An 11,809-nucleotide genomic window follows, 5' to 3' on the forward strand; every position below is an offset into this window, starting at 1 on the left:
TGAAGACTATTTTAATGTTATTTCATGTTTTGTCATGTTACAACTTATACAACATCTTTTTTTGTATAATCTACAGTACAGTCAGATTTTCAAAATCAGTGACTGTAAGCATCACTCATTGCTACAGTGGTCAAGAACAGCTTCTACCAGCTCAGAGTAATTAACAAACTGAAACCCTCTCTATTTTATTACATCACGGCTGGATTACGGTAATTCATTATACCTGGGACTTCCTCAGACATTCATTTCACGCCTACAGCTGGTTCTGAATGCAGCAGCAAGACTGCTGACTGCTGACTCTAAAAAGAGGGAGCATATTACCCCCATCCTAGCCTTTCTCCACTGGTTGGCAATCCAGTACAGAATTCATTTTAAGATTTTTAAAACTTTTGATGGTCTGGGCCTAACCTATAACAGACCTCATCCATTTCCATTCAGCCCCCAGGGCCCTCAGATCCTGCAGCATGGGTCTTCTGCACGTCCCATGCCCCAGACTCAAACAAAGAGGTGATAGAGCTTTTGCGATACCTGCACGATGTGTGTGGAATCAGCTGCCACCCTCCATCACCAGTTTTAAATCTAGGCTAAAAACACACCTCTTCTCCCTGACATTCCCTGTCAGTGTATGATTGCGTTTCTTTTTTAAAAAAATATTTTATTTATTTTATATTACTTTTATTTTGATGTGTTCTTTTAATCTTTATATGTTGCTGTCTGTTAATTTGCACCTGTATGGCACTGTGGTCAGTGTAAACTGTATTTTGTGCCTTATAACATACATTTAACTTACTTAGCCATGTATGTATGATATTTTGTTGACCATAAGCAGCAATTTCATGTTGCTAATAAAGCTTTTGCTGCAGCAATATTTTCTGCTGTACATTCTATGAAGCAAGACTCTGTCACAGTGTGTTCAACCCTCAACCAAAAACTCTTTACAGTATAGGGAAACTGAATTATTAAAGATAATAATAATAATGAACAGTGCTCAAATCCTCTACTAGAAAGTTGTTGTGCTATATGATCTAGAAAACATAGCATTTTTTGTTTGTTTTGAAAAATGTTTCATGTTGAGTCATTTTCTGTAAGCCTACAGGTCATCGCTTGGCTGAAAAACTGAAAAGGATTCTCAATCCACCAGGGGGCAGCACACGTATTGAAACTGAACACTCACCCTATGACTAATCTGTGAATAGTGAGTCACCATCAGTACAAGGCCAAGTGTCAATTTCACCTTCACCTTTTCTCTGTTTTCATTCTATTTGAGACATGTTTATGTTCTTAGTTTGTGATAAATCTAGCTGGCCGGCAGACTTAACAATTTTGTCTCTTTTGGAGGAGACAAATGTGTTGAACGTGCTTAGTCCACTCACATGAGGCCCCTCTACTCCGATTGCATTAGTTTACATGATCACGTGGAACCATGGTAGTATAGCCACAAAAAGGCACGCCCAGAAAACACTTGCAGATGTTGAACAATCAAGTTTGATGAAGTATTATTGTAGTAATGGTCGTAATTTGTTCAACCTTCGATGGCCAATGGCATAAGAAGAAAACATACGCATATCACCCCATTAATTCATGTGTGTGTAGTTGTGTACATAATGGAATGACAGGATTTCACCACACAATGGACACACAAAGGGACCATAAGGAAAAGAGTCAGGGAAGGTGAGGCCTACAGCCTGAAGAGCATGTGAATGAGAAGTCCTTGCATATATTTGTTTGTTCTAAATGGCTTACAGAATAAAAAGGCGCATATTTGATTAAGGTATATATTTTACATAAATTCACAAAGGAGGAGTATCCACAATTACCAGCAACTTCAACACTTATGTTTTGAATAATGATGATAGTTGACTTCCCCTTAGATATAACAAAAAAAGACTTCCCCAAGAGTATTAAAGGCTGGTTAGTTGCCCAATCACTGATCTTCAAAGTTTTACAAATTTAACAGAAATAATTACAACACAGTGTTATGAAAAGTGCTGCTAACCTGAATGGTGTGTGTGTGTGTGTGTGTGTGTGTGTGTGTGTGTGTGTGTGTGTGTGTGTGTGTGTGTGTGTGTGTGTGTGTGTGTGTGTGTGTGTGTGTGTGTGTGTGTGTGTGTGTGTGTGTGTGTGTGTGTGTGAGTGAGAGAGAGTGAGAGAGAGAGAGAGAGAGAGAGGGAGAGAGAGAGGGAGAGAGAGAGAGAGAGAGAGAGAGAGCATGCTTTTGAAGTCTGTGAATGGGAGGCATCTCATCTACAGGGACTCTGTCCCTCCGGAGAGATCAACACCCAGCTGCTTATGATGACGTGTCATCACTGCTACTCTCAGTCCTCGAGCCTGTGGTTCATAAGAAGAGAGACAGAGCCATTCCATTTCCTGTCAGGTGACCAGATGTGTTTTACTTCCAGCTCGAGCTGAGCTTTCTCCTCTGTTCTCTCAGTTCAGACGAACATGCATGCCAACAGAAAGGTGCTGAGCCAAAGTTGTCTCAGCTCAGATAAAGGTTTCAGTCTTGTGAAATGCACTACTTGAATGGCGCAAGAACTGTAATCTATAATAACCCAGTCCTAGGCTATAGGCCTAAACTTTTCCCTCATATCCATCAGGGCTATTGAATAGCTCTACATACAATAGGCCTACTAAACATATTTGAACAAGGCCTGAGTTTCTTGATGTAAAGGACTCATTCACTTCATTCATTCACTCATCCACTTTAACACACACAAATGTTACATAATGCATAATAATACAATAGACCTGGGGCTTTACCGACCGAGAATAATAGATAAGAAAGTGTTGAAGCCTTTAACAAGCGCAGATGTGTTTTTGAATGACGTGTACACTGACCAATTAAAAGGCGCCCTTCGAACAAACATGGCTGATATGTTGAGTGAGTGGACAACGATGCAAGCCCTGCCCCTGCCTTGTTCTCTGACTTCACTGCGTAACGGAACTTCAAGGTTCCGTCTTGATTGTTTTGCTTCTTACAGCAACGGCCTTAGCTCAAGCTTTTGGGCGTAGGGGGCTCGTCTCTGGAAATCTGACATTCATAATATTACGAGGTAAGCATAAATTGCATCGCTTATTCTTAGAACAGAAACATATTTCAACGACGAGCGTAACACTGTAATCCTCCATCAGTTCGTTGGAGGCTAAAAGCCTTTGGTTGGTTACTATGTGAAAGGTCGTAGCCTACGTTGGCTATAAAGTTACCGTTTAATATATTGTGAAGTAGCCTATTGGTTTAGTCCACTGTACGCGTAATTTATAGGCTACAATAGCGCTATTCGATGTTGGTGGTCATATTGTCAACTTCGACATTCCACTTCATAGTAAACAGTTGTCAAATTTTCTAAATGCACTGGACGTAGAAACCCATTGTGTTTACCTTGAAAATGAATAGGGTTAATTCGATTACTCGACATAGCAAGTGTGACACGTAGCCTATGCTTTTGCTCCGTTCTGCGAGATCGAGGCGTTTTAAAAGGTTACTCCTGACCAAATTAAAACTCATAGGCAAGCGCTCCAACAACCACGTGAATAGTTTTTGTCAGTTATTGCCACAATGAAGGATGACAGAACCACTTAGTTCCATGAACGTTTCCTCTTTTGTTTTAAGCTGTGGACATATCTGGATCAAAGAGCAATGTATGCTCATTCAGTGGAATGCATGAGACAGTGAACATAATGGTGTTGTTGTTAAATTACTTATTCTTTTTTCCATGATTGCTTTAGACCAGAATGTCCAAACAACAGGTGGCAGTGGAGCGAGCCAGGAAGGCCTTCCGCACTGGCAGGTCGAAGCCCCTGGAGTACCGTATTCAGCAGCTCAAAAACCTCCAGAGGCTGTTTGAGGAGAGAAAGAAGGACATTGCTGAAGCTCTCAAGAAGGATCTCAAAAAGGTTATATGGAATGTTGGTTTAAAAGTCAATATTGACTTTGATTATTGACAATATTCGGAGTAGGCTATACTCTCTCTCTCTCTCTCTCTCTCTGACACACACACACTCATTCACACAGTTCATGGTCAAGTGTGAGGTGTTTCAGAAAATACCTCAAGATTGAAAAGAGAAAGAAATGGGTGATGAAGTAAACACTGCGTAATAGTCTTAATTCTCATACGAGACTGTTGCTTGTCGCCCTGGCAGAGTGAATATGGCATCCCGCTGTACGAAACCCTTGGGCTGGAGGGGGAGATCAATTTGGCCGTCAAGAAGCTCAAGGAGTGGGCAGCGCCGCGTCCCGTTACCAGGAACCTGCTCACGATTTCGGACGAGGTGTACATCCGCCCCGAGCCCCTGGGGGTCGTACTCATCATCGGGGCATGGAACTATCCGTGGGCAGTCACCATACAACCCCTTATAGGGGCCATTGCAGCAGGTACACACACACACACACACACACACACACACACATTGTGCAGCCACACAAACACACTCTGACAAGACAGCGTGAATATCTGTCTCTTCCTAGACATAATGATGTTGATTTTGATGATACACATTTATTATACTGTTATACCAGGATAATGATAGTAGCATTACAGGAAAATTACCTTTTATGGATAGAAAGCTAGATAGATACTTTATTGATCCCCAAGGGAAAATTCTTACAATTTGCAGATTATATTGCATTTCACAGTGATCAGATTTCTCCACTATCAAGGAGTGAATTTGCTGGTGTAACATGAAGATTATTGCTAGATTCCAAGGTCCTGCCAGTCCATTCTACTCCTCTGCCTTTATCAGCGAAGTTTACGTAATGTCCCTCCATGAACTGCTGTGTGGGGTCAAAGTTCACTCCACCTCTTCGGTGCTATGTAGTGGCACCCTTTTGATTAAACACAGCAGTGCACTTCAGTCACAGACCATGTGTATAATGCTTCTTAACAAATAGGCCAAAGAGCAGGCTGTAACCTGTGTACAGACTGGCCATTAGTAGATTGGGCTTTTGAGCAACAGTGTATTAACGGTTAAAGAATCAGCAATGCTATCCGACTGCGGTAACTCACATGATGACCATCAAAAGGTTATCTCTGAATAATTTAACCCAGTGAGAAAGCCTCTCTAAACTGCCCTGTCTTCAGGGAGTAGTTGACACTGATGTTAGCATTCCTAAGAGCAGAGCAAGAGGCTTTACACTCTTCATTGTTTACTGAGTAGAAGCAGTGATTCACCGACTGCATTCAGATAGCAAATAGCAAAAGACAGCAATAGACAACAATTAGGCTGCGAAGTTGTAGCCTCCATGTCGTTAAACAGTTAAAACATTGTGTGCTTGAGCTCTGACTATTATCTGTGCTCGTCACACATTTAAGTACTAGAGTATAGAGATGTTTCAACAATCAGCATAGCTGTTAGCATTTGTCCTACCCTTTGTGTTTCGGAAAGCATTGGATATATTCAAAACAGCTGCAGTTAGATCTTTGAGTAGTATGTTAATGATTGTTGCCCAGCAGTCATCTAAATCGCCGTAGGGAACTATGACTCACCTCATGTTTAGGCTATTTAGACCAACTGCCTTTTGTATACACTAAACACTGCTGCCTGCCATTTGTGCTGAATCACCATGGAGTACATGGTCTTGGTTTCCAGAGTAGAAGCATTCTAAGCCAGGGGCCAGGGCATTAAGAAAGCCACAGAGCTGATGCTTGTGTTATACAGATAAATGTTACACACCTTGTGTAAACTGTAAATGAGAGTCTGGATTGTGTCTTTATGTGGAGCTTTTGTGTATGCTGTGCTTTTCAGGTAATGCTGCTGTGATAAAGCCCTCAGAAGTCAGCGCCCACACGGCTAAAGTCATGGAAGACCTATTACCCGTTTATATAGATAAGGTAATACATACATAAATGCATGGGTTTTTGTAGTACAAACACACTCACACAATCACACAGACACATGTGCTTGTACACACACTCACACACACACACACACAGGAACACAATGAGGAGCAAACATTGTAATTCCAGACATTCAATCAATACTGTATGTTTGAATAGCCCAACTGTGTTTATTCAATTCCCATTTATTCATCTCCCACTCAAAAAAAGTATAAGATTCTTGAATGACACGTGACTTTTCTGAAATCATTGGTCGGTATATTGCACGATTCATTATATAGTAGGTCATGGAATCTTATATTTGATGATAGTCTGTGCCCATTAGTGACATCACTAGCTCAGTTTATTATCCAAATGGACTTTCTGGATCCTACGCTGCGTTTAGTGGAAGATGAAAATGCTAGACTGGATCTTCCATGGTCCATGGCCCGTTTATCCTCATGGTTCCCATCTCCGTGGTGTCTTGCAGGAGCTGTATCCCGTGGTGACCGGAGGCGTCGTAGAGACCCAGGAGCTGCTGAAGCAGCGCTTTGACCACGTCTTCTACACAGGCAACTGCGCCGTGGGGAGGATCGTGATGGAGGCCGCCGCTAAGCATCTCACCCCCGTCACCCTCGAGCTCGGGGGCAAGAGCCCCTGCTACATCGACAAAAACTGCGACCTCACTATCGCCTGCCGGTGAGAGAGAGAGAGAGCTACAGTATAAATGCTGCCTGAAGGGGTCAAATTGACTTAGTGGGGGCACTTGAATTCTGCTGTCTGATCTGCTATATCTCTCTTCCTCCTCTCCTGGGTAGTCTGTATTATTTGTTTGTGCAATGATAGTGAAAAGAGTTATATTTAATAACTTGTTATTATTAGTAGTAGTAGTAGTACTACTGTTGCTGTTATTGTTATTATTATGTTGTTATCTGTAGGGACACCTGTACATCTGTAGTGTAGTAGTGGCACTGGAAATACTGTAGGAAAGGGTAGTGTTAGCTACACCATGTCTGAAGTGCATTATCTTTGTGATGTAGCCGCATTACGTGGGGAAAGTATACCAACTGTGGGCAGACGTGCATCGCTCCCGACTACATCCTGTGTGACCCCGGCATCCAGGACAAGGTGATAGAGGAGCTCAAGAAGAGTGTGAAGGTAAAGACCGCCATAGCAACCGTAGCTACACCAGCTCCGCGATTGAAGCGCTAAGTTATTGTTATAGCCATTTCAACAATATAAAGATACAGTTGATAGGAATGCGCTTTGGTATGCTCACATGTCATGACAACACAACATCACAAGACAGAAGCCAAAAGGCACGTAAATAACAGGCTGTAACATCACTTAACACACATGTAAAAGTGCATGGTTTACAGAGAAAGCAGCAGTAAGGTTCAGTTGTGCAAAAAAAGTGCAAAAGAGAGGTAGACCAGCTTATGAAGTAAACCATGAAGTGCTTAGTGCATGTTCAGGTGACGAATGGCTTGTTCAATAGTTCAAGTAGTAAAAATAGTTTTGGAAGACTGGTCTAATTAAGGGTACACACAGCTATCACGTTTGGTATAGCCAGTTCCACTATAGTGGAGGTTAGTTATTGCAGCAGTTGCTCCGCAAATGCTTGAGTTACTTGGCTGGTGTTGGCTGCCTGTTAGTTATGAGATACGTTTATATACTATCAGCCATGCCACGGACAGTCTTGCCCTCAGGGTTCATACGTTTTTAAAAAACCTGGAAAAGATAGCCAATTTCCAGGCCTGGAAAGGTTTTGGAAAACAAAAAACATCCCAAAAGTTTTGGAAAAGTCATGGAAATTTGCTTCACCCAATTCAACTCAGAAACATATCTCATTTGGGCAGGTCATGTCTCACACTTGTGTCACAACCAATTGGCAAACTTTTACGTTTTGAGAGCATTCCTTCTAGGTAACCATCCCGTTATCTCACACGTCATATCTATTATTAATGTAGCACTAGTTGATGTGAGGTTTTGAGAAATATTAGGTCATGGAAATTTGTGAAAAAAATCATGGAAAAGTCATGGAAAAGTCATGGAAATTCTCTGGTGGAAATGTGTATGAACCCTGTGCCCTATTGAGAGTCTGCATGACAGCTGACAATCACCCCTTGGATTCATTGCATGTTGTGTGTGTGTGTGTGTGTGTGTGTGTGTGTGTGTGTGTGTGTGTGCATTTAAGCGCACACATTGTTTTGAAAATCACGGAAAATCAGGATATTCCGCACACCCAAAGCAAGCAGTATGACCCAGGGTTTACTGCTACATATTTGATGAGACGTGCATTGCTATACGTTTCATTCTCATGTCTGTGTGTGTGTGTGATGATGCATGTGTGTGGTTGTGTTCTGGAGCTAGGATTTTCATGTGCAGGTCAGATTCAACAGCACGACTTGTTCCCTTTTCAGGAGTTCTATACGGAAAACCCCAAGACTTGTCCAGACTATGGACGCATCATCAACCAGCGGCATTTCAAGCGAGTGTTGGCGATGACAGAGGACAGCACAGTAGCTCTGGGAGGAGACAATGATGAGTCTGAATGCTACATAGGTGTGCTTTAACAGACATTTTCACAGACTTTACATTACAGAAATTTCCCACACATAAGCCGCATTGTGTATAAGCCGCAGGACAGTGTTTTATGCAAGTTAAAAGAAACAAAACCATATCAACACCATATTAACTGCCCCCCTGTATTAACCTCATAGCTGAAGAAATTTTGCAAAATCAATGTATAAGCCGCGGCTAATAGTCGGGAAATTACGGTACACAATTACAGATGTTGTACAAAAGCTCCTCACACTCTTCCTTTGCATAAAAACATTGAACCATTAATTACAAAAAGGCAATACCTGAAGTGGCAACAAATGAAAATGTGTAAACGACTTAAAGGCAGACTGTGTCATGCTCTTCACTTGCTGTCTTATAGCCCCCACTATTCTGAGGGACGTGAAGCCAGAGGCCAAGGTGATGCAGGAGGAGATCTTTGGACCCCTGCTGCCCATCCTGCCGGTGGGAGGTGTGGACGAGGCCATCGACTTCATCAATGACCGGGAGAAGCCCCTCGCCCTCTATGTGTTCACCCAGGACAAGAAGGTGTGTAAGGCCTTAACTGCCGCAGATACAATGCATGTTCCTACATATCTGTGGTGAGTGTGTGTGTGTGTGTCTGTGTGTCTGTGTTTGTCTCTGTATGTGTGTCTGTGTGTGTGTGTATGTGTGTGTCTGTGTCTGTGTCTGTGTTTGTCTCTGTATGTGTGTGTGTGTGTGTGTGTGTCTGTGTGTGTGTGTGTCTGTGTGTGTCTGTGTCTGTCTGTGTGTCTCTCTGTGTGTGTGTGTGTGTGTGTGTGTGTGTGTGTCATAAGTGCATGTGGTCTTGTTTCATTAGATGTATTTTTTTTTTAGATCTGTGTGATTGTGTTTAGATCTGTGTGACTCTTTGACAAATGAGTAATGTTAAGCAATACCCAGCATCACTGAATGTTTTAAATGTAAGCCATTTCTTATCTCTCAACAATTTATTGTATTTGATGTGTATTTATCTGACAATGTTTAGAAGTTAGAGTGATTGAAAAAAAATAAGTAAATGTATTTTCTGTTTCCCAGCTGATAGAGCGCATACGAGACGAGACCTCCAGCGGTGGTTTCCTTGCCAATGACACTCTTGTACACTTCTCTGTCAATGATTTGCCATTTGGTGGTGTGGGTGAGTCTAATATTCAATTTTGCATCCGAAATGGTGTTAACCTAATAGGTTAAATGTGTTTGATATAAGAAATGGTAGCAGTATATATTCAGTAGCCTTTGTAGGCAAGTATACATGGGAAATTTGAAACCAGTTCTGGAATACCTTGTAAGATCTTGTGTAAACAGAAAAAAAAGGAAGCACGTCAGAACCTGTGAGCTAGATTCTGTAAAAAAAAACAATGTGCTCTGTCGCCCCCTGCAGGTAACAGTGGCATCGGCGCCTACCACGGCAAGCACAGCTTCGACCAGCTGAGTCACCTGAGGGGTTGTCTCGTCAAGCAGCTGAAGATGGAGGGGATGAACAACATGCGCTACCCACCCCACACGCAAGACAAGCTGGGCTGGGCACGCTTCTTCATCCTCAAGCACGAATCCGTGGTCAAGACCTTTAAGTATGCCGCACTGGCTGTGCTGGTGGTCATCGCTGCCTTCATGATCCAGGTAAGGACTGAAAAACAGGTGAATAGCACAAATTCTAAAAAGGAATTCATTTCATTTTTCAACCCTAAATAGAGGATAACATGTAATTTAGATCATGTACGCTGTAGTATGTATGGCTATATTTTGATACTCCCTTTGGTTAATGGCTGGTATCATTCTGTAAGATCTGAATACCTTTAAAGAAATTGCACATTTAAAATATGCCATGGACTGATAGGTGAACTGGTTAATTGACATTTTTGTGTTCTGACCATTTTGTTTTCACAGAGACTCTTAGACTGATTCAGCAACCAAGAACACAACGTGACTGATATCTTCTATCAAGTAAACACTGCTTCTAGTGGCCATCCACCATACTAAACTAAACTGAACTGGCCTTGACCTTTGAAGTGACTGAAAGAGGTGGTAATTTTAACCATTATGCAAAGCTGCTTGTAGAGTATTACTTTGTAACGATTACACATTAATACTGACAGTTATGTAATTGATTATATATGATTTTTAAATCGGATTCATAGCACTTTAATTTGTGTTTTATTTTAATTCATTCATTCAGCCTTTTAAAAAATGCCTTAATGTTCCGTTAGAGTAGATTTCTCTTAATAGAAGAAACTTAAACGTTGCAATATTGTCACAAATGTACCCATCTTTCTTTATTTTAATATCGCCTCCACTCACAACTTGGCCTTGTCTGGTCTGTTGCATTCCTAATAATGGGTTACAATGAACCCCATTACACCTAAATATTGGCAGACAGTATGCTAAAGCAGCTATTCAGCGTATTGAAGTACCTCAGAAAGGATTTAAGAAGGTTTTTGTTCACATGAAGGAATCTTCTGAAGGCATTTTTAAGAATTTTAAACAGTAAATGGCAAAGTGATTTCAAATGAAGACAGATAGTAGAATGTGAAGGACAGGAGATGAGTGCTGAAGTTATAGTTCTGTTATTGTATTTTACTATGGTCCAATATTGCACCTGCGTTAAGCCGTTATACCTGACCAATTCATATTCACATTGACGCAGATGTGAGTATGCAGGCGATGTACTTTTCTATTCAATGTTTCTACTTTTTGGCATTTATTATGAAAATATTGTGAAATATGAATTACCGGTAAGCCTTTACATTTCAATTATGAATGTTAACAGATCTGCACATGGAAATGTTATGACATTTTATCTATTACAAAATATTTTTTGTTTATTTGCAAATAAATAAATAATATTTGCGAGAGGTAACTTTCTGTCTTTTTTTTCTGCCACTTGAAGATGTTGAAATCAGCACACTGAAAACCCAAATTGTCAAATTCATTTTAATTATTTCAAAAATACATATTTTGAAGAGCAACTCTACTGCTGTGAGTGTTCCCCAGATAATCACGATTCTTTGCAACCACATGAAAATCATTACAGTAACTAATGCCATTTTTAAACAGAAGTTTAGAAGGAGTGTGATGAAATTTGCCACGTCTACAGTGTCACTGTTAACAGGTAATCTGTTCCTTCTATTCATCCTATTCATCCTGCAGCAACTGGTTTGCCCCCTCGCTCTTAACTAACCACCTCCCCTCACGCCTCCCCTCTTCTTAAGTTAGGAATAGCATGTACGCATGGATCCTGACTTCTGCCTGCACAGTACACTCCTACACAATCTCTGCAAAGCACTCCATGACACTGGCTAGAGATATCGCCAAACATGCTTTACGCAAATTTGAAGTTGAAGCCTACATTAATCATAATAGCACTAACAACAATATTATTAATAATATCAAATATCAATAATGATTTTTCATTT

At 41.1% G+C, this 11,809-nt stretch overlaps 1 protein-coding gene across 1 annotated transcript; it reads left to right on the forward strand.

The window, feature by feature from the left end:
• The first annotated feature begins 2,897 nt into the window (after window positions 1-2,897).
• On the forward strand, window positions 2,898-11,248 carry aldh3a2b (aldehyde dehydrogenase 3 family, member A2b). Its single transcript, XM_062536979.1, has 11 exons — window positions 2,898-3,053; window positions 3,727-3,894; window positions 4,141-4,372; window positions 5,743-5,828; window positions 6,304-6,512; window positions 6,854-6,971; window positions 8,237-8,378; window positions 8,758-8,924; window positions 9,435-9,534; window positions 9,778-10,016; window positions 10,284-11,248. Exons 2-11 carry the CDS (start codon window positions 3,733-3,735, stop codon window positions 10,296-10,298), a joined length of 1,470 nt encoding a protein of 489 aa, XP_062392963.1. The 5' UTR covers window positions 2,898-3,053; window positions 3,727-3,732; the 3' UTR covers window positions 10,299-11,248.
• Window positions 11,249-11,809: the final 561 nt, after the last annotated feature.

The sequence above is a fragment of the Sardina pilchardus genome, chromosome 5, assembly GCF_963854185.1.
Source record: "Sardina pilchardus chromosome 5, fSarPil1.1, whole genome shotgun sequence".
Lineage (NCBI taxonomy): Eukaryota > Metazoa > Chordata > Actinopteri > Clupeiformes > Clupeidae > Sardina > Sardina pilchardus.